Here is a 21,037-nt window from a genome sequence, read left to right on the forward strand (position 1 = left end):
ATAGAAGACAATTAGAATGATTTTAACACAAACAGCAAAACAAAGTTTAAACCTGTTCCCCACTACTATTCAATCTTGAGCAATTTTATCTTAACTTTTAATGTTTCTTCTTAATTTATTTCTCCGAGGTCTCGTTTCCTTGGATGGCTGATGAGACATTTTTAGAATCCTTTCCAAGTCTCTCAGGTTTTGGAGTAGATTTGTAGTTCGAGTTGTGACTGTTGAGGTTCGTTGGCCTGCCAAGCAGGTTTGTTGCTCCGCAGACGTTTCGTTACCATGCTTGGTAACATCCTCAGTGTAGCCTCTGATGAAGTGTTGGTGTGTTTTCCTGCCTGGCTTTTAACCTCTGGAGCCCGTGGTGATAGATTATCTCACTTCTGGGTTTCAACCGGAGTGGAATTTATATGGGGTCAAGTTCACACTGAATATACATTCCACTATGGATGAAATCCAGAAATGAGGCAATCCATCGCCACAGACCCCAGAGTTTAAAAGTCAGGGAGGAAAACACACCAACGCTTCATCAGAGGCTATACTGAAGACGTTACCAAGCGCAGTAATGAAACATCTGCGGAACAACAAACCAGCTCGGCAAGCCAACCAACCTCAACCTTTCCAAATCTACTGCTGGCATAAACCTATCATCGTCGCAATGACCTAAACTTATTCAGTTCTAACAACTTGAAAACTTCTATACAAAGTCTCTTGTCTTGAAAGCTTAACAGACTGGAAACCACTTCAGTTGGGGTTACAGGTCTCCCTGAACTAAAATCTCAATTCCTTTGAATGAAGAAATTTAAAATTATGTTTTGAAGTGAAAATCTACAGTTAATTGCCTAATCTGTTTAGTCTTCCTGTCATAAACTCAGCAACATAAACATTTAATCTATTAAAACCACAGACATCTCCCAAACATTTGATGTCAGTCGCATGTCTTCTCAAAACTAATGTACTTAGGTTACTATTTCAAATGGCTTTCTGACCCATTTAACAAAGTCCAGACTGGCCAAGTATTTTTTAATTAAATCCAAATTCCAAAATTGATAATACATTATGTATTTTTTATCACAATATGTTCACGATATCTATGGATTTCCATTTGTCTCCAATTAGCTTTATTCCATCCAGCCATGTGTCTATTGGATAGAAGATATGTCACTGAACTCGGTAAAAGGGATTCTATCTTAGTGTGGCAAGAGCAATCTTCTTCTCATGTCAATTAGAAGCATACACAAGAAAATCTCAGATACAGTATCTTTGGGAGTATTCCCTAAGAATCAGACATCACTCAGTTCACAAACTAAATTTCAGCTTATTAAAGCAAATAGAGCATGCTGTTCCTAACTTTTCCAAGTGCAAACAGAGTTTTTGTGAGTTTTTGAGCAACAAAAAGCATCAAGAATGTAAAATTATGTGGTGCCCTTTACAAGGAATCTGGAACATGTGTGGGCAGGGTAAGCAACACTATGTCTCTCCACCCAATCATATAAGAGAATTCCCTGAGGCATGCAGAGTTTAAACCAGGAAATGCAAGCTAGAGTTAACAAAGTGTGGAGCTGGATGAACACAGCAGGCCAAGCAGCATCTCAGGAGCACAAAAGCTGACGTTTTGGGCCGAGACGCTTCTAGGTCCGAAACGTCAGCTTTTGTGCTCCTAAGATGCTGCTTGGCCTGCTGTGTTCATCCAGCTCCACACTTTGTTCTCTCGGATTCTCCAGCATCTGCAGTTCCCATTATCTCTAATGCAAGTTAGAGTGTTTGATTCACTGTCAAATCAAGCAGAGAAGACAAAACAAAGCGAGGAGAGAATATAGGCTAACAAGGTGTAGAGCTGGATGAACACAGCAGGCCAAGCAGCATCAGAGGAGCAGGAAAGCTGACGTTTTGGGCCTAGACCCTTCTTCAGAAAAGGTGGAAACCACTTTGGTTTGGGGTACAGGCCTCCCTGAACTAAAATCTCACTTCCTTTGAATGAAGAAATTTAAAATTATGTTTCGAAGTGAAAATCTAAAGCCAATTGCCAATTCTGTTTGTTCAGTTTGTTTGCCTGAGGGTGGAATCAAACTGAGGTCCCTGGCTCTGTAAGACACTGAGCCACCATGCTGCCATCAAGAGATTTGATGTATTCCAGCTCGTATCACATTGCAGTTCCACTATACCCTGAAGAATGCTAAAAATGAAGATACAGGCCATTTGGCCCAAATAGTCCAGAAGAGTTCTTTTTCACACAAGCTATTTTGTTTAATCACACTACCTACTCTTTCATATTGCACCATTCCAGAATCTAATTTCCTTCTGAAAGTATTTTTGTGCTCTGTTTCAACACTGGTTTCTAACTGTCAACAGTGTATAACTATCAGTTTGCTTCCCAAGTGCTCACTCACTTTATCCTTTATAACAAAACTGCCATCCTGCATACCCCTGGTTTCTTAGTAGACACTTCTTAATTTAAACATTAATTTACTGCATCTATGAAACTCACATTCCTTTCTTGACATGCATGGTCTTTAGTGGTCATATGCAGATGACTGTGGCTCGCATTTTTTCTTTAGCACAGAGAAAGAAGGAGGCAGTTTATGACAGAGAGAGAGAGCATTGAACAGTCATTCTATCAGTGTGATAGGAGGTAAGCATGTCGCTGCATGACACCATACTATGTCAACTCCAGCTGCCTACACAGCAAACACACTGCCTGTGCTTCAAATAGCTATTGTGTGAGAATTGACAAGAGTCGTCAGTGGGTCAGATAGTCAAGGAGGTTATCCACTAAGGGGTTGGCCAGGGTTGGTCAGATACTTGGTCCTACCAAAGACTGAGGATTTGGGACACTGGCAATTCTGCAGGTCATGTGCAACAGCTTCAGAGATTACAAGTAGATCAGCTAGCATCTTTTGGAGATATCAGTCCATGGCTGGGCTGTGATAAGATGTGGATGTCTTATCAAGTCAGCCTAGGGGTGGGGCAAGGTCAGTTCTGGGAGTTTGGTCAGTAGTTATGAGGGGTCTTATCAGGGAGCAGTGATTGCAGTCCTGGGGGAAGCAGACACCTGAAGTCTGGGAATAGGTTTCCTTGTACTGAGTCACTGAGTGAATAGTGACACTGATGGGGGAAATTTGTAGACACTAGGATGGGACTTCATAATGAATAGGACAGGACTAGGAGCTCCATGAAGTGGCTCACAAAGATCACGGTTATACTGGCCTCTTCACCGGAAGGGTGGAGAGCCAACAAGGACATGTGAACTTCCAAAGTCATCACCTGTTAGGGTAAAGTGGGCATATTATGGGTGATGTAAAGAGGCCCAATGGAAATGGTGGGACAGAAAGGTCACAGGTGTCACAGGGACAGCAACACAAAAGGAAACATGAAGACTTATGGTGGTGGTGGAGGGGGGGGCAGTGGTTTGTGCTGCTTTTGTTAATGCGTAGAATTCATGCATCTCTGACAGAACCTAAAATTACTCACACTAAAATGAACTTGGAAACTTGCCATATAAGACCAAATATCCACAGAACAATAGCTACATAAACTGGCTGCTATTTCAGTGGGTTTCTTTGCTTCAGGAGTGGACCAAACTCAGGAAATTGGACACCCTCCTTGGGGCAATTGCAGTATTCAAGCCTCCACTGAGACAGTAATGCTACGCTTACAGTTTCAATTTGCATTTATCTATAAATCATTAAAAGTTATGTCCTTAAGCAATCATGATCAATCCACTAGCTGTCTCCTTTTGCACATGTTCCTTTCCACTTCAGCAGAGTAAGATCCATTTAAATCTGGAATATAAACAGCAGGCTGTGCATTGAAAAGCTTAATCAGTATGCACCTTTTGTTCATTGTTAACAAGCAAAACAAAATTTAAAAATGTTACCTATCAACAGTCAGCTGCTAAAATCTCTCAGTTAGGAATACATTGTGGAAATGCAATCATGGGACTCTTGCATGCATTTAATAATTTAAAATATTTTTCTAACCATAATTTAAAACAGAAAAAGAAAGAAAATTCATAGACTGTTAGTAGCTTTTAAGCCTGACTTTGGAGAGACCAAGATGTGGAAATGACTCCATTGTTAGCACAGTTTCTTCTCCAGATTTGTTTTGTAGTTGCCCTTTCAGTATTCGGGTAGCAGTCACTGTGGAAACTCCCATTCCTATAAGAAATTATAGATGTGGTTAAATGTTTATTGATTCACGAGAGTAAATTGCTCAATTAGTATTTTGATTATGAAACAAAGCTGATAAGCAGCACAAGAACTTTGTCTCAGGCAATTTTATACTAAAGTCCAACATTGACTAATCGCCCTTCGGAGCTGTCATTCTCAGAAAATGTTACTTCTCTTTGAATAAAATTATTTGCCACATACTACAGTGCAAAGTGCTACAGATGCTGCCATCATGACAGATAGCCTTTAATGAATTTATAACAATGGATTCTATTAACTGTGCTGATGTCAATCAGTTATAAATATTATTGGAAAAAGACATGTTTTGTTGAAGCTTGTCATCTTATACTCATCAGGACAAGTTGCAAGAATACCAATTCAATGAGGAAAAAGAACATTTATACTGCATGAGAGGACAGTGCTAATTGGTTGGCAAATGACTGACTGATAGAGGTGTTGCCATGGAGAATGCACCAAATAATAATGGCTGATAGCTAACAACCAGGTTCAGTTTAAATTTAAAGCTGGGTGAGTTGACTGATTTGTTGAAGCATTACCTGGGAAGTGAATGAGAATTGTGTTTGCCAGTAGCAGGATGTTACCATCCAGTTAAAAAGACATTCTGTTTATCATATAGACATTAATGTCATATATAAATTTCAATGTTGGTGTGAGGCCAGGTAAGTAGGCCAGATTTCCAAACACTGGAAGATTGTATCAAACAGAATGTCCCTTTGGCTGCTTGGAATAAACAAGGTACTGAGCCCATACAACCAACCCACACTTGCAAAACAGTGTCCAGATGCTATTCCACAATTGGATAATATTTGCTGAGTGTATGATGAATTACACTGACAATCAATTTAGGATTGTTATTCAGACTTGCAGTGTGGCATAATTGGGGGTACAGGAAGCTACGCATATGAAAATCAGGTTCCTGTTCAGACAAAAAGTAGATGTACATGCACTGGGTCTGGTTCAACTCAACTGAATAGTGGCCAGCCAATCTCTGGTTTATTTCTCAGGACAGTCCCCTGAAAAAATCAGAGTTAATCTGCCTGGTTTAAAATTCAAACAAAGCCTGGTTGCTAACTATCATTTTTCATGAACTGGTACATTCTCCTCAATTACACCTGTGCCAATAAAGTATAAATTTTGTTTTCCCCCTTGAATTTGGTATTTCGTGCCAATTGTCCAAATGAACGCTAGATGAAAACTTTGACAAAATGTACCCTTTTTCAATGATACTCAAGTTTAGTTCTACCAAACGGTAGTTCTAAATCGTTAAGAGGTGGATCACATTTTGCCAAAAACTTACAGTGCTATTGTCACTCAATTTTCAAAGGTATTGAAAGATTTTTATTCATTCATTTTATATTTCATGGTCTTAGGTTGAGCCTAAGTGCTCCACAGAAGTTTACATACTGATGTGACTTTATTTAGTCATTGCTGTAAAACATCTGGATACGGCATTTGTTTATAAAGCTTTTGATCAGCTTCATACCGTTATTACCAATTGTTCAAACCATTATTACTTCATTGTTACCAGTGAAGAGGAGGCAAAAGTAGAGGAAATTTGAATCCAAGATGAACATAAAGATGGAATATCCCACTACCATATTACTGTTTAGTATTGTAGGAGGCAAGCTAATGTAGTATGAGCCATTGCAATGCCTGGTTCTGGACTAAAGCATTATCCTTTAGATCAACAGTAAAGCATGTCAAATATCAAGCCACAGACAGGCCCCAAGATTGGAATAAAATTATACAGCCCAGGAGGAGGCCATTGATCCCATTGTATTTGTGTCAGTTTCATTGTATCCTTTCAGCAATTAATTTTGCATGTTTTTTAATTGCTGATTCAGACACTGGGAAAACAGTCTTGCACAAATTATCATTAGGTCAGTATGCCCGGGTCTGCAGAAATGGTTCAGGCATTTTGGAAGTGGAAGTCAATTGGGCAAGCTAACCATGAATTGTACGCTTTACAGTGGCTACTGTCTATTTTGAAAGGAGCATTTTGATGCATGCTCAAACCAGATTGGCAACTTAAGAACAAAGAAAATTACAGCACATGAATAGGCCCTTCAGCCCTCCAAGCCTGCACCAATCCAAATCCTCTATCTAAACCTGTCGCCTATTTTCCAAGGATCTGTATCCCTCTGCTCCCTGCCCATTCATTTATCTGTCTTGATACATTTTATATAACGCTATCATGCCTCCCTGTACCAGCTCCACTGGCAGCGTGTTCCAGGCACCCACCACCCTCTGTGTAAAGAGCTTTCCATGCATATCTCCCTTAAACCTTTCCCCTCTCACCTTAAAATCGTGACCCCTCGTAACTGAGTCTCCCACTCTGGGAAAAAAAGCTTCTTGCTGTCCATCCTGTCTTTACCTCTCATGATTTTGTAGACCTCAATCAGGCCCTCCCCCAACCTCCATCTTTCTAATGTAAACAATCCTAATCTACTCAACCTCTCTTCATAGCTAGTGCCCTCCATACCAGGCAACAACCTGGTGAACCTCCACTGCACCCTCTCCAAAGCGTCCACATCGTTTTGGTAATGTGGCGACCAGAACTGTCTGCAATATTCCAAATGTGGTCGAACCAAAGTCCTATGCAACTGTAACATAACCTGCCAACTCTTGTACTCAATACCCTATCTGATGAATGAAAGCATGCCGCATGCCTTCTTGACCACTCTATCGACCTGCGTTGCCACGTTCAGGGTACAAAGGACCTGAAAACCCAAGTCTCTCTGTGCATTAATTTTCCCCAGGGCTTTCCCATTTACCATATAGTTCGCTATACCGTATAAGCTTCTTAGTACCTTCAATTCTCTGTGCTATCATGGGGGTTCTGCTAGAATTTTAGGTGGAAAGGTGAGAAAAACCCCAGATACTTTCTTACCATTTTCAGTGACTCACTGGGAAATTCTGTTATTTTTCAAAGTTTTCCATTTCTAAGGAGATCATAACAATTGGTTTAATATCACCTACAATATATCAAAAATCTCATGTCTATTTGCATTTCCTGTCACCCTTTCCACTATAATTTTCTGAAAACTGAAACTTTCATCCTATAACTAATTGCCTCTACAATAGAGTTATATTTTTCATCGATTCTTCATTGCCTTTTCACAATTTTATGCAACATACACTGACTTAAAAATAACACTTAACTATTGAAAAAAAATCTAATAGAACCAGCTTGAAACATCAACACCACTGCTCTGGAGTGAAATAAAATTAAGAAAAAAAAGCTAGATAATGAAGGGAACAAAGAAACTCTCACCATCCCCAAGAAACAATATAACATTTTTTGCTCTATGTTTGACCGGTTCGAGGTCCAAAGCAATCTTCAGTGTTTCTTTAGCCTTCGTATTCCAGAACGATGGGTCCTCTTCTACAATATTAAGAACATTTACTTTGAAGTTTCAGTTTTGACTTTTTTAACCATTAACATAGCATACGTTATTTTATTTACTACAATCTTAAAGTTGCTGGAACGTCAAGATCATTTGTGAAAATAAAATAACGGTTAATTACTGATAGTTGTGCTGTGTCAACCCAGTCTCAGCAAGCTGTAAATAATCACAATTTGAAACGTAATTCAACCCAGGGTAAAGGTGTCATGTATCTGATGTCTCTGTAGTATCTCTGTAGAGTACAAATAATATATGCAAAACTGCTTTTTTTTTGAAAATCTCTCCTGCATCAGAATAGTTGTTTTAGTCGAAACATTGTAGTTTGCAACAAGGCCTGTAGAGGGAGCTGTTATATTGCGAGATCTATTCTACTCTGAATCAATATTAATTTGTATTTTGCAGAACTCAAAACAACCTTGTCATGTCATGCCAACCATTTGTCTATATCAACTTTCCAGCCTGCCCCAGCATTTGTTTCTTTCCAGAGTATCTGTCTTTGGAAGGTGTGCCATATGATGCCATGGCAGCCTATCTACTAATTCTTTCACATATCCTGCAGGCTTTGGCAAAGATGATTTGATTATTAATCCAAAACACAAGCAGTTCATTATATTCTATTTTAAAAGTTGTTCAAAGGATCGGGTTAGAAACTGAATGATAAAGACTCGAAAGGTCTCAGGTTCAATTTTGAATCTGTGCTGTTAAACAGAAAGTGGAGGTGAAGGGAAGGGTGTATTTGGGTTTGTTCACAAGTGTGTGCTTAACCAGGGTTCCTCACCAATATCTATTGACTCCTGTTGGTCTCACATGTGCAGATCTTTAGTGAAGATGTGGTTGGGTTAAAGTGTGATACTCTTCAGAATCTGCTGTAACATCAGAAATAAGGATTGGCTTGGGCAAGATCCTGGAGGCAATTCGTGTGTATGGGAGTGTACCCTTCAAAGATTCTACCCCAATACAAAAAGAAAATTTATAAGACTTCCCTCTTCTAGAAGTTGAATCCAACATTTATATTTTAGTTCCCAATGGATTTCAATTTTGAATAGCAGCTGCCATTTTATTCTTTTAAGATTTTACTTAAAAAACTTACTGTGACAGGAAAACAACATTTTAAAATCAAATATTAGTAAGAAAAATGTGTTTAAAATAACTTACTTGGATCATTTTTGTTGCTATATTAGATAGATATATATCCAAAATGAATTTAGTTTCCATATCTAAAATGTTCATTGTCCCAAGTCAATCACTGATTGCACTAGCAAATATACAGAAATAATCTGTGCACATGGTTCTGGTAAAATATTTATTTTCTGCTCCAACTGTGTCCTAATTTAATAGTATTCCCAGTATGCTGAAGTTCTATTATATCAGCCAAAAGCAGCAGAGACCTTTCCAAATTGTTACCATCTGTTGGCGATGGGATGTCAGACTGGGTATGTGTGTTTGTATAGTACAGTCTATCTGTCAGCAAATGGTGTTCTTGTAATTTGCAGCTGCTGTACTTAAGCAGCAAAGTCTGAACAAAGAGAATTAGGACTATTCACTAACAGGATAAAACAAAACTGCATTTCTGGATTGACATTACAGAGATTATCTGACAATTGATTCAGATCTTGAAGGACTTTTTACGAAGAATATCAGATTAGGTTCACAAAAGTAATAGGTAATGGATCACATCTAAAAAAAAATGAAACCCTTTCCAGTTTTTCTGGCCCCTTTAGGTCAAGCAATGATTATAGTCAAGAAAATGAACAGATGGATAAACTTTTTATAGACCTTCACAGTACTAATGTGCTAACCATCCCTGAGATGGCTCGCCATCTGATTTTCCACTCAACATTTAACAATTCTGAACAGGAAATGCATAGAGTAGTGTTTGAACTTAAACTCTGCAATACTGTGGTATTGCTCTGTCTTGTTGCAAACAGTTTTATACTTATTCCATTTTCAAACTCTTAATTTCAAATTTTCCCTCTCAATTGTTTCTTGAGATGATCATGAAGGAAAATGTAAAGGTAGAGATAGGTGCAGCTGAGAGGTACCTGAATGTAATTTGGGATTTCTTCTAACACAGTGGGGAAGCACCATAAAAGCGAATTGCATAACTTTTGTGTGCCTTAAGGTATGCAGATGAATATACGTATTAGATACTAAAGACAGAATTTCATTGCCTAGTGTCAGGCTCAAAGGGGAGAGGGGGAGATGGGATCATAAATTGAACTGCTTATAGTCTATGACCTGTGATTTTCAAATTTGGCTGATCAGTGGCCTGACCGTGGGCTCATAGTTCAATTAAGAACAGGAGGCAGGCTCAAAGTTGAAAGCCAGCTTGAACACTGCATTTAGATACCATGATGGCAGGTAAAAGTCCTCAAAGTGGAGATACCCTTTCTCTAATTTTTACAAACTTAAAATGAGAAAGAAATCATTTTGACTATCTTTATTGCACAGAATAGGAGAAAGGGAAATCCAATAGCTACTGCAAAACCTAGGGAGGAAAGGAAGACCTGTAGGTCTGTCTGGAGCTTTGATCTCTTGTTGGGAAACCACTTCAAGGCTGCTAGAACATTCCCTGCCTGGGTAGTGGTCTGGAAGCTGAAAATCATCAGGCCTCATTCAGTATTCAATCAATTCAATTGGCCATTCTCCATTTAGGGGATGGAGTTAGAGTACCAGCGTGTTGGCCATTGGCACAATTTTTGTTGACCTCTCACCTCTGACCCAGTCTCATGTGGTTTAGAAATCTTGCTCCAAGTATCTGTCTTAAGCATTCCCAAGGTCAGCTAGTGTCCTGTACTATGTGGTATAGAATCATCCTCAAAAGCATTGCCCCATGTAACATTCCAGCACGTTGCAACCATCTATTGACTTTTCTGAAAGACTTTACCTTTTTTGGAAAAAGTGGCATGTGTTTGTTAGTCATTATGAACTGGATTTTTATTCAAATACCAATCCTAATAGAGTACTAATGTTAGCAAAGAACATTTTCTATTTTATAAGTCTGAAAGATTAACAAACAAAATGCAGCATTTGCTTAACGATAAAATGACATTGAACACAAAAAAACAGTTTTGACTGTACAAATTTTTGAGTTTGTTCATTCCTCATTTTACAAATGCTGAAAGATTAATCATTCTTGTCAAATGAAGCAATAATTTGACTAATGCTCTATAAAGGCAAATATATTAACACTGTGGGTTGGTCATGATAGCAGGAAGACAGTCAGTGGAAAGAGATTAGATTTGGGAAAATGATGCCTTCAAGCTTTGTGCGATTTAGCTGGAGGAAATTACATTCTGACTTTATTACATCAAATAAAAATGATGAGATCTTAAGTACTAAAATAGGAAAGAAGGGGAAATTCAACAGTGAATAATGTATTTATTTACATGGCATGAGACTCAGCCCAATTAGCCTATTACTATAACGTTCTTTTCCATTTATTCATTTGGGTGTGTGGGTTTTGCTAGCTGTTGCCCATCCTAGATTGCCCCGAAGTAGATGGTGGTGAGCTACCCTCTTAAACTGCTGCAGTTTCTTTGCTGTGGGTACATACATAATGCTGTTCAGGTGGGAGTTCGAGATTTTAGCCCACCAACACTAAAGGAATAGCAATATATTTCCACATCAGGATGGTGGTGAATGGCCTGGAGGAGAACTTGCAGGTTGTGGTATTCCTATGGATCTGTTACCCTTGGTCTTTCCAAATGTCGAGGATATGGGTTTGGCATGTGCTTTCTGAGTAGCTTTAGTGAATTTTTGCAGTGTAGTTGTAGATGACACACACTGCTGCTAATGAGCGTCAATGGTGAAGGGAGTGAATGTTTGTGCATATAAACTGTTATAGATAGTGTCAAGCTTCTTGAGTGTTGGTGAAGCTGCACTCATCCAGCTGAGGGGGGAGTATTCTATCACACTCTGGGCTTGTGCCTTGAGAGTGGACAGGTTTTGTGAAGTCAGGAGACAAGTTACTTGCCACAGGATTCCTAACCTCTAATCTTCACTTATATCCAAAGCATTTACGTGGCAAGTGATAATGGGAACTGCAGATGCTGGAGAATCCAAGATAACAAAGTGTGAAGCTGGATGAACACAGCAGGCCAAGCAGCATCTCAGGAGCACAATGTGCTCAATGTGCTCCTGAGATGCTGCTTAGCCTGCTGTGTTCATCCTGCTTCACACTTTGTTATTTACATGGCAAGTCCAGTTCAGTTTCTGGTCAATAGAAATGCCTCAGACTGTTGATTGCGGGGGTTTCAGTGATGGTAACGCCATTGGATGTCAAGGGGCAGCAGTTTGGTCAAGAGGAAGAAGAAGGCTTATGTTAGGATGAGATGTGAAGGCTCAGTTAGGGCTCTTAAGGGCTACGAGGTAGCCAGGAAAGACCTAAAGAGAGAGCTCAGAAGAGCCAGGAGGAGACATGAGAAGTTGTTGGTGGATAGGATCAGGGTAAACCCTAAGGCTTTCTATAGGTATTTAAGGAATAAAAGAATGACAAAAGAAAGATTAGGGCCAATCAAGGATAGTAGTGTTAAGTTGTGTGTGGAGTCAGAGGAGATAGGGGAAGCAGTAAATGAATATTTTTCAACAGTATTCACTCCAGAAAACGACAATGTTGTCGAGGAGAATACTGAGATACAGGCTACTAGACTAGGTGGGATTGAGGTTCACAAGGAGGAGGTATTAGAAATCCTTCAGAGGGTGAAGATAGATAAGTCCCCTGGGCCGGATGGGATTTATCCTAGGATCCTCTGAGAAGCCAGGGAGAAGATTGTCGAGCCTTTGGCATTGATCTTTAACTCGTCATTGTCTACAGGAATAGTGCCAGACGACTGGTGGATAGCAAATGTGGTTCCCCTGTTCAAGAAGGGGAGTAGAGACAACCCTGGTAATTATAGACCAGTGAGCCTTACCTCAGTTGTTGGTAAAGTGTTGGAAAAGGTTATAAGGGATAGGATTTATAATCATCTGGAAAAGAATAAATTGATTAGGGATAGTCAGCACGGTTTTGTGAAGGGAAGGTCGTGCCTCACAAACCTTATTGAGTTCTTTGAGAAGGTGACCAAACAGGTAGATGAGAGTAAACCGGTTGATTTGGTGTATATTGAATTCAGCAAGGCGTTTGAAAAGGTTCCCCACAGTAGGCTATTGTACAAAATGCGGAGGAATGGAATTGTGGGAGATATAGCAGTTTGGATCGGAAATTGGCTTGCTGAAAGAAGACAGAGGCTGGTAATTGATGGGAAATGTTCATCCTGGAGACCAGTTACTAGTGGTGTACCGCAAGGGTCGGTGTTGGGTCCACTGCTGTTTGTCATTTTTATAAATGACCTCGATGAGGGCGTAGAAGGATGGGTTAGTAAATTTGCAGACAACACTAAGGTCGGTGGAGTTGTGGATAGTGATGAAGGATGTTGTAGGTTGCAGAGAGACATAGATAAGCTGCAGAGCTGGGCTGAGAGGTGGCAAATGGAGTTTAATGCAGACAAGTGTGAGGTGTTGCACTTTGGTAGGAGTAACCGGAAGGCAAAGTACTGGGCTAATGGTAAGATTCTTAGTAGTGTAGATGAGCAGAGAGGTCTCGGTGTCCACGTACACAGATCCTTGAAAGTTGCCAGCCAGGTTGACAGGGCTGTTAAGAAGCCATACAGTGTTTTAGCTTTTATTAATAGAGGGATCGAGTTCCGGAACCAACAGGTTATGCTGCAGCTGTACAAAACTCTGGTGCGGCCGTACTTGGAGTATTGCGTACAGTTCTGGTCACCGCATTATAAGAAGGATGTGGAAGCTTTGGAAAGGGTGCAGAGGAGATTTACTAGGATGTTGCCTGGTATGGAGGGAAGGTCTTACGAGGAAAGGCTGAGGGACTTGAGGCTGTTTTCATTAGAGAGAAGAAGGTTGAGAGGTGACTTAATTGAAACATATAAAATAATCAGAGGGTTACATAGGGTGGATAGGGAGAGCCTTTTTCCTCGGATGGTGACAGTGAGCATGAGGGGGCATAGCTTTAAATTGAGGGGTGAAAGATATAGGACAGATGTCAGAGGTAGTTTCTTTACTCAGAGAGTAGTAAGGGAGTGGAACACTTTGCCTGCAACGGTAGTAGATTCGCCAACTTTAGGTACATTTAAGTTGTCATTGGATAAGCATATGGACGTACATGGAATAGTGTAGGTTAGATGGGCTTGAGATCGGTACGACAGGTCGGCACAACATCGAGGGCCGAAGGGCCTGTACTGTGCTGTAATGTTCTATGTAAGTTTGATTGTCTCTTATTTGAGGTGGTCATTGCCTGGCAATTGTGTGGCACAAACATAATTTGTCAGGCCAAGCCTGGATATTGAGCGGGTCTTGCTGCACTTGGGCTGCTTTAGCATCTGTGGAATGACAAATGGTGCTGAACATTGTGCAGTCATCAATGAACATCTGCTCTGCTGACCTGATGGAATGAATAAATTTTACATGGAAAGATTTACCTTACAGATATTCTAATATTTACATAAGAAGATGCCAAGGTGTCATACACAAAAGATATTTTCAATGAGGTACAGACAAGTCTCTCAATATATGCAGTAGTCTGCAAGGTTTTATAGAGATGGATTTGGTGTTCTTTTATGAAAAGTAAAAATTGGTTGAAGAAGAGAATTTCCAAGGCTTCCACATCAAAGCATATAGTGAAGTGGCTTGCCTGTGGGATGATGTGGCCTTTACATCTGTTGTTAGTATTTCAGTTTGTCTTTGTGGTAGTCATTAAACAAACTACTTGAAACATGCAATCAGAGTTATGAAGCTGAGATTCAATGAACTCTCAGAGCTGTAGACAATCAATGACTGTAAAGAGACAGCAGGGAGATTAACACCACAGTCTGTAACTTTGAATTGCTGGGTTAGTCAGAATTGTTGTTCATTTTCCATTCCATGCTGCTATGAAAATGACAGGAGATATGAAAAAAAAATTAGAATTTGTTCCGGCCTCAGTGGCAAATCTGAGAAATGGTTCCAGAATTAAATAAAAAGAATGAGCACATTAGAATAGCAACTCTGTAACGAGTGATGGGAAGAGAGTACTCCAAACTGTATCGCATCATAGCTTTCACTGATGAGGAATGGAACCAGTCTAGAGAAACTCTTAATGCTTTGAAGATGCACCTTGAACTTTATATTCACCTTACTGCTGAATGGTATTTGTTCAACATCAGTGCACGGGAGAGAGGGAGACATTGCTACATTTATCTAAATCCTGAGAGCCTGGTCAACTGAAGCATGATCTCATCAGAGACAGGATTGGCTTAGGTATAAGAGATATCACTGTGAAGACATCTACTGAGAGAGGAGAAACCTACTCTCAAGAAGCTACCAACATGTATAAAAGGTCTGAGGTTGGCAATCATCATCTGGAGTTTATTAATGGAGGAAGAGACAATTGCTAAGAGACATTCCAGCCTGAACAAGAAAAAACATATTGGATGAAAGCAAGAAATATTTTCAGAAAGGACAGGATGTACATATCTAGAAGGCATCACAAGAAATGAGAAAGTTGCATGTCTAGTGTGGTAAAAGCAGTGAGAATTATTCTACACCATACACAGATTGACACTACTATGGTTTCAGGAGGTGTATTTTGTCCCAGTTTTTTGTATGAAGGAGGGTTGAAGCAGAGTTGACAAGCTGTCCATTCAAACGTTAAGGTTGACAGGCCTTGGGTTTTTTAAAGTTGGAACAGTTAATTAGTTGCAGTTAATATATGTAAAGTTTTGTTAAGCATTTTGACAGAGTTACATTTAGCCAATTCTTTTGTTTTAATTTTGTCTGTATTTTAACTGCAGTGTAAAAATGAAATGTGTTTTGCTTAAAGTCAAGTTTTTGACCAATCAAATTGAATTTGGATCCAGACTATCTTCTTATATATTTTGAGGGAGTTTGGTCTAGTCCATAACAAAGTGGGGGCTCATCCAGGATCAAAATCTCTAATTCCAGGTTAGCTTTACGATTATTGGACTCAAAGGCAGTGAGTGGTGAGTGTTGCTGTTGTCTTTTCAGGTGCTGCATTTGGTTGATTTAAATAGGGTGTGCCATGTCGCTCTTTCAGTCACTAAGAATGTCTCGGGGGCCGGGGGTGGGGGGTTGGCAGGGAGCAGGTTGAAGAAGTCACTTCAGGAGTTTTATAGAAAGTGAGCAAAGCAAAGCTTTTGGAATTAGCAAATAAAATGGAATTGAAATTGTGTTTGTTTGTGAGGGAACAGGAGGTAATTGCAGCAATAGTAAAGACATTTATGACTGCCAGAAATGCCATTAGAATAATTGGAAATGTTTAAAATTCAATTACAAATGAAATAGCTTGAACATGAAAAGGATATGAAACAATTTGAATTATGATTGAAAGCAGAAGAAATGAAGAAAGAGAGAATGGATCCAGCAGAGGAAAAAGAAAAGGAAAGGAAGGCCCTAGCAGAAGAGAGGGAGAAAGAGTTTTTGAACTTTAGAGGTTGGAACTGAAAACTGAAAGTTGACTTAAAATGGTGGAGGTAGGGGTGAAAGGTAGGAGTAGTGATGAGGACAGAGATGGAGAGCACTCGCCATAACCAAAGTCCTGGTGGGGATCTGTTTAAATATGTCCAGGTGTTGCCAAAGTTTGACTAGAAGGATAGAGAAGACTTTTTCATTTCATTTGGCAAAATGGTAAACAAGTGAAATGGCCGGTTACCATGTGGGTATTGTTGATCCAAATGAAGTTGGTAAGTAGAGCTAAGGAGGTATTTGCACCCCTGTCAGGGAAGGTATATGGGGAATATGATGAGGTGGTTAGTGCATATGAGCTAATACCAGAAACTTCAGGACTACAAACAATGTTCTGGGAATCTAAGGAGAGAACCTGGTCAAATATACACAGAGTTTGAAAGGATCAAACAAAGTAATTTTGATAAGTGGATAAAGGCATTGAAAATAGATCAAACATATGATGCTCTTAGAGAGACGATTATTTTGAACGAGTTCAGAAATTCACTTCCTGAAATAGTGAGAACTCATGTGGAACAGCAGAGACTTAAGACTGCAAGATTTGCAGTGAAAGTGGCAGGTGATATGAATGGGTTCATAAATCAAAGTTTGGCTTTCGATGTCAAATTCAATCTGTGAGGGATAGAAATTGGAGCAAAGAAAAATCGTCAGGTTGTAAGCAAAAAGGACAACTCATTGAAGATAGTAAGGACAGTTTATCATAGAGTATATATGCAGAAGAAGAATCTGAGTGTATCCCAGCATGTTACTACCTTAAAAAATGCAGACTTGATGAGGAAATGGAGACCATTGCATATTCAAGCAGAGAAAAAAATGGGCAGAGGTTCATCAAGTTGCATTACTGGTAAGTTATAGAAAGGAAGTGTTACGGGTACCGCATGAATTACCAGTAGGAGATCATTTGGGAGTAGGGAAAACTCAAACCAAATTACAAAAATATTTTTATTAGCCTAGCCTGCATGAGGATCTGGTTGAATTTTGCTGGACATGTCATACATGTCAGGTAATTGGAAAACCTCAGGCAGTGATAAAACCAGCACCCTTACCATCCATTCCCGCATTTGAGGAACTTATACAAGAGTCTTAAGTGATTGAGTAGGAGCCATACTTTAAACAAAATGTGGGAATCAGTATTGACCATAATGGGTGTGTCTACTAGACTAACCATCAACAGAAATATTCGACAATTGAGAAGGAGATCTTGAGTTTAGTGTTGGCGTCGCAACATTTTAACATTTATATTGCCAGCATTGTGTCTGAGATAATTGTAGACACTGTCCATAAGCCTTGAAAGGTTTCAGAAAAATTTAAGGATAAAAATTCCAGACTGTTTAGATGGAGCTTATTATTGCAACCATTCAATTTGAAAATTACAGACATGGCAGGATGAGAGAATGTAATTTCTGACACAACTTTGATGAAGACAGATGGAGGCATTTGGTGGCAGGAGAAAACGGACTAAATGGGCTGTAATAATGAATGTCCATGTCCAATTCTTTTATTTTTACCTTGTCTGTATTTTAACTATAATGTAAAAATAAAACCTGTTTTGCTTAAAGTCAAAAGAGTTTGACCAAACAAATTGTATCTGGATTGCAACCTTACACTTACAATAAGAAAAAGTTAGGATCAAAACTGTCTTCCTAATATATTTTAAGGTGGCTTGGTCTGATCCATAACACTATTTAAAAGATGATAAATGGTTTGTGACTGTTATAGTAATGACTATGGACTTTGCTGATCAGTTATCAAGCTAGCATAAACAAAAGAACTAAACACAGGAGGGGATGTTTGAATGACTTCCCTTGACATCAAGGCAACACTTGATTGATGCTATATTCAAAGAACCCTACCAAACTGGAATCAACAGGGATCAGGAGAAAACTCTTCACTGGTTTGAGGCAAATCTAGAACAAAGGAAAATGGTTGTGGTATTTGGAGGGTAATCATCTCAGCTACAGAACATCATTGCAGGAAATCTTCAGGGTAGTGTTCTAGGACCAATCATCTTCAGCCGCTTCATTAATGACCTTCCCTCCATCATAAGGTCAGAAGTGGGATGTTCACTGATGATTACCCAACATTCATCACCATTTGAGCCTCGTCAGGTATTGAAACGTCCACAACATATGTAGCAAGACCTGTGCAACATTCAGGCTTGGACTGATAATGGTCTGGACAACACTCAGGCTTGGACTGATAAGTGGCAAATAACATTTGTGCCAAATGCCAGACGATGTTCATTATCATCACTGAATCCCACAGTCAACAACCTAGGGCTTCCCATTGATCAGAAATTGAATTGGACCAGCCACATAAATGTTTTGGCTGCAAAGACTAGGAATCAGAGACTAGGAATCTTTCAGTGAGAAACTCATCCCCTTTGTCCCCAATGCCTGTCCACCACTTAAAATGTTCAAGTCAGGAGTACGGGGGAATGCTCCCTGGATGAATGCTGCTTCAACAACACCCAAAAAGCTTGACACCATTTAAGACAAAGCAGCCCGCTGAAATGTTAAAGGGTGAATATTTGTTCTGCTGACATGTAAGAAATTAGGTGCTTTTTGTTCTGCTGATATGTAAGAAATTAGGTGCTAAACTGCGCTGTGGGTGCCTCTGTCTTGCAGACAAATTGTAGTAATCTAATTATACTCGGCTTTACGTAAATGTTGAACTAAAGCTAAAAAGATACAGAACTGTCTAGAGCGGCAGTTGAGAATTGAGGAACTATGTTTGTGTTGTTTTTGGGCAGATGAACTTTGCTTCCAATGATAGGTGATTTAAGTCACTTATGAGCACTGCTGCTAGGCAGATAACTATGGTGAAATATGAAAAATTGTACCTTGCATACGTGACTAACTGTGATGTAAAATCCTACATAAAGGGAAGGTGGTTCCCTTATTGGGGACATCACTGTGCAATATGCTACATATAGCGTGGAATTTGTAGAGTGATCCTCCCATTTGTAAGTGCTTACTTAAATAAATGCTACTGCAAATTTTCTGTCTGTTGATGCCGTACATTTGTTTCAAGTGTATATGTTCGGTGAAAAGAACTCAAAAGGACACCACTTGATTGGCATCAAGCAGCATTCATATTACTGATGTATAACGGCAGCACTGGGTTACATCTACACCATGCAGTGCTGCAACTCACTCAGTCTCTTCAGACAGCATCCTTCAAACCTGTGATCCCTACCACTAAAGAGAACAATGGCAAATGATGCATGGGAACCCCTCCAAACCACAAACTATCCTAACTTGGAACTATATCACTGTTCTTTCACTATAGCTGGATTAAAATCCCAGATCTTGCTTCCTAACAATATTGTGAGTTTCCCTCTACCCCAAGGAATGCTGCTGCTTTAGCAAGTTGTGGCAGCCAATAAATACTGCTGAGCCAGTGAAGCTAACTTCTCATGATTGAATAAAAACAAAAATCAAGTGAATGAACAATGTCAAATGCACTTCATGCTACATCACATGTTTCACACATCTTTGCAAAGTAGTTCAAGATGGTGACCTAAAAGTGAAGCCTTCGAAGGTAAAATTGAAGTGATATGATAAGTGACATTCATCCTAAGAGGACAAATGAATGGACGGCCCAAAGCAATGGGAAGAATGGAGATCTGGATTTCCAGATATTTAGGTAGAATTTACTAGTCTCAGCTGAAGCAAGTGTAACACATGTACTGGTAACCCTTTAAGTACCAAAAAAATTTGCAGGATTTTGAAGGTCACTTTGCAGCAATTTGCAGGTCACATGTATTAGGTGACTTGAAACTGCAAACAATACGGATGCAAATTGTTTTTTATGGAAATAGATATTTGGAGGAATGCATTTATACATGGTTATAGCTGGCTTGCTTCAATCTTGCAAACTCTCCCTCTCTTGTAACTGCTTCCATTTTAGTTTATGGCGACCATTAAACACATTGCTTGAAATGCCAATGTGTAGAATTCTTTCAAAATGAGCTATTATTATTTTTGATACTACAGCTATGTTTCTCAGCATGGGGCAGGCTTTTAAAAGTGGAAGCCGTTGCGGATTCTAGTCATTTGATTAAACCAAGTGATTTGGAGGGAATTGCCTCAACGTTTTATTAAAAAATCAATTTGTTTAAGAATTCAAGCTACATCTAGTTTGAGGCCAGAATCATCATTTTTACACTACCTTTGGTATTCAGGTACATAAAATTAAAAGATGTTGCAACAACATCAAAGTTGTAGCATATGTGCACTTCCAGAAAAATGCCCATTCTATTCAGAGATTCCTCCTCTTCACCCCAGCCAAGAGTAAAATCATCAAAAGCCTTTGGAGCCACATCAACATATGGGGCAGAATCCTTAGGAAATTCTGTGTATTAGTGTTACGCAGCACTGGCAGTTCATAAACAAAGAGTTGCAAAGCCAAACTCTCTGTCATTGTTCAGTTGGGTTATGATTTTACAATAGACAGATTCCAACAGATCAGACATGAAGTAAGATATCAATGTTTATCAATATTATTAATTGAAAAGCAATGAAAGTGTTTTTTTCAGAAGACATGAGTACAGCAAACTATATCAAAACTACTTTCTGTTTGTTTTACCTCCGGTATCAGCACTGGATCCACACACTAGTGCAAATAATAGTAGAGCATTCACTGGAAAGGTGGATGTCTTCATCTTGCTGTGTTTCTATGCAATCGCCTTTTTGAAGAGAGCCATTTATACAGGTGCAGATCTTTTTTGCACATGTGCAATTGTGTACTTACGCAACTTAACCTTTGTACTAGGGTAAAAGTCTAAATTCATTTCTAGACCAAATACACTTTGTGTTATGACAACAGATAGAGTGAGACCAATTTCACAGTTTCCACATTTATAACATAATAAAAATGCATATATTCCCTGCTTCTGTCATTTTTTTGCTGCCGAAATTGACAGTT

General features: G+C 39.3%; 1 protein-coding gene across 1 annotated transcript in view; it reads right to left on the reverse strand.

Annotated features, from left to right (window-relative positions):
• LOC125457398 (intestinal-type alkaline phosphatase 1-like) overlaps nucleotides 1–20,836 on the reverse strand; it is a 46,565-nt gene extending 25,729 nt beyond the window's left edge. The window contains exons 1-3 of the mRNA XM_048541554.2: nucleotides 20,699–20,836; nucleotides 7,459–7,569; nucleotides 4,036–4,151 (exon numbers count right to left, since the gene is read on the reverse strand). Coding sequence (XP_048397511.1) covers nucleotides 4,036–4,151; nucleotides 7,459–7,569; nucleotides 20,699–20,774 — 303 coding nt within the window. The 5' untranslated portion in view covers nucleotides 20,775–20,836. The remainder of the gene's footprint in view (nucleotides 1–4,035; nucleotides 4,152–7,458; nucleotides 7,570–20,698) is intronic.
• Nucleotides 20,837–21,037: the final 201 nt, after the last annotated feature.

This window comes from Stegostoma tigrinum, chromosome 14 (assembly GCF_030684315.1).
Source record: "Stegostoma tigrinum isolate sSteTig4 chromosome 14, sSteTig4.hap1, whole genome shotgun sequence".
NCBI lineage: Eukaryota > Metazoa > Chordata > Chondrichthyes > Orectolobiformes > Stegostomatidae > Stegostoma > Stegostoma tigrinum.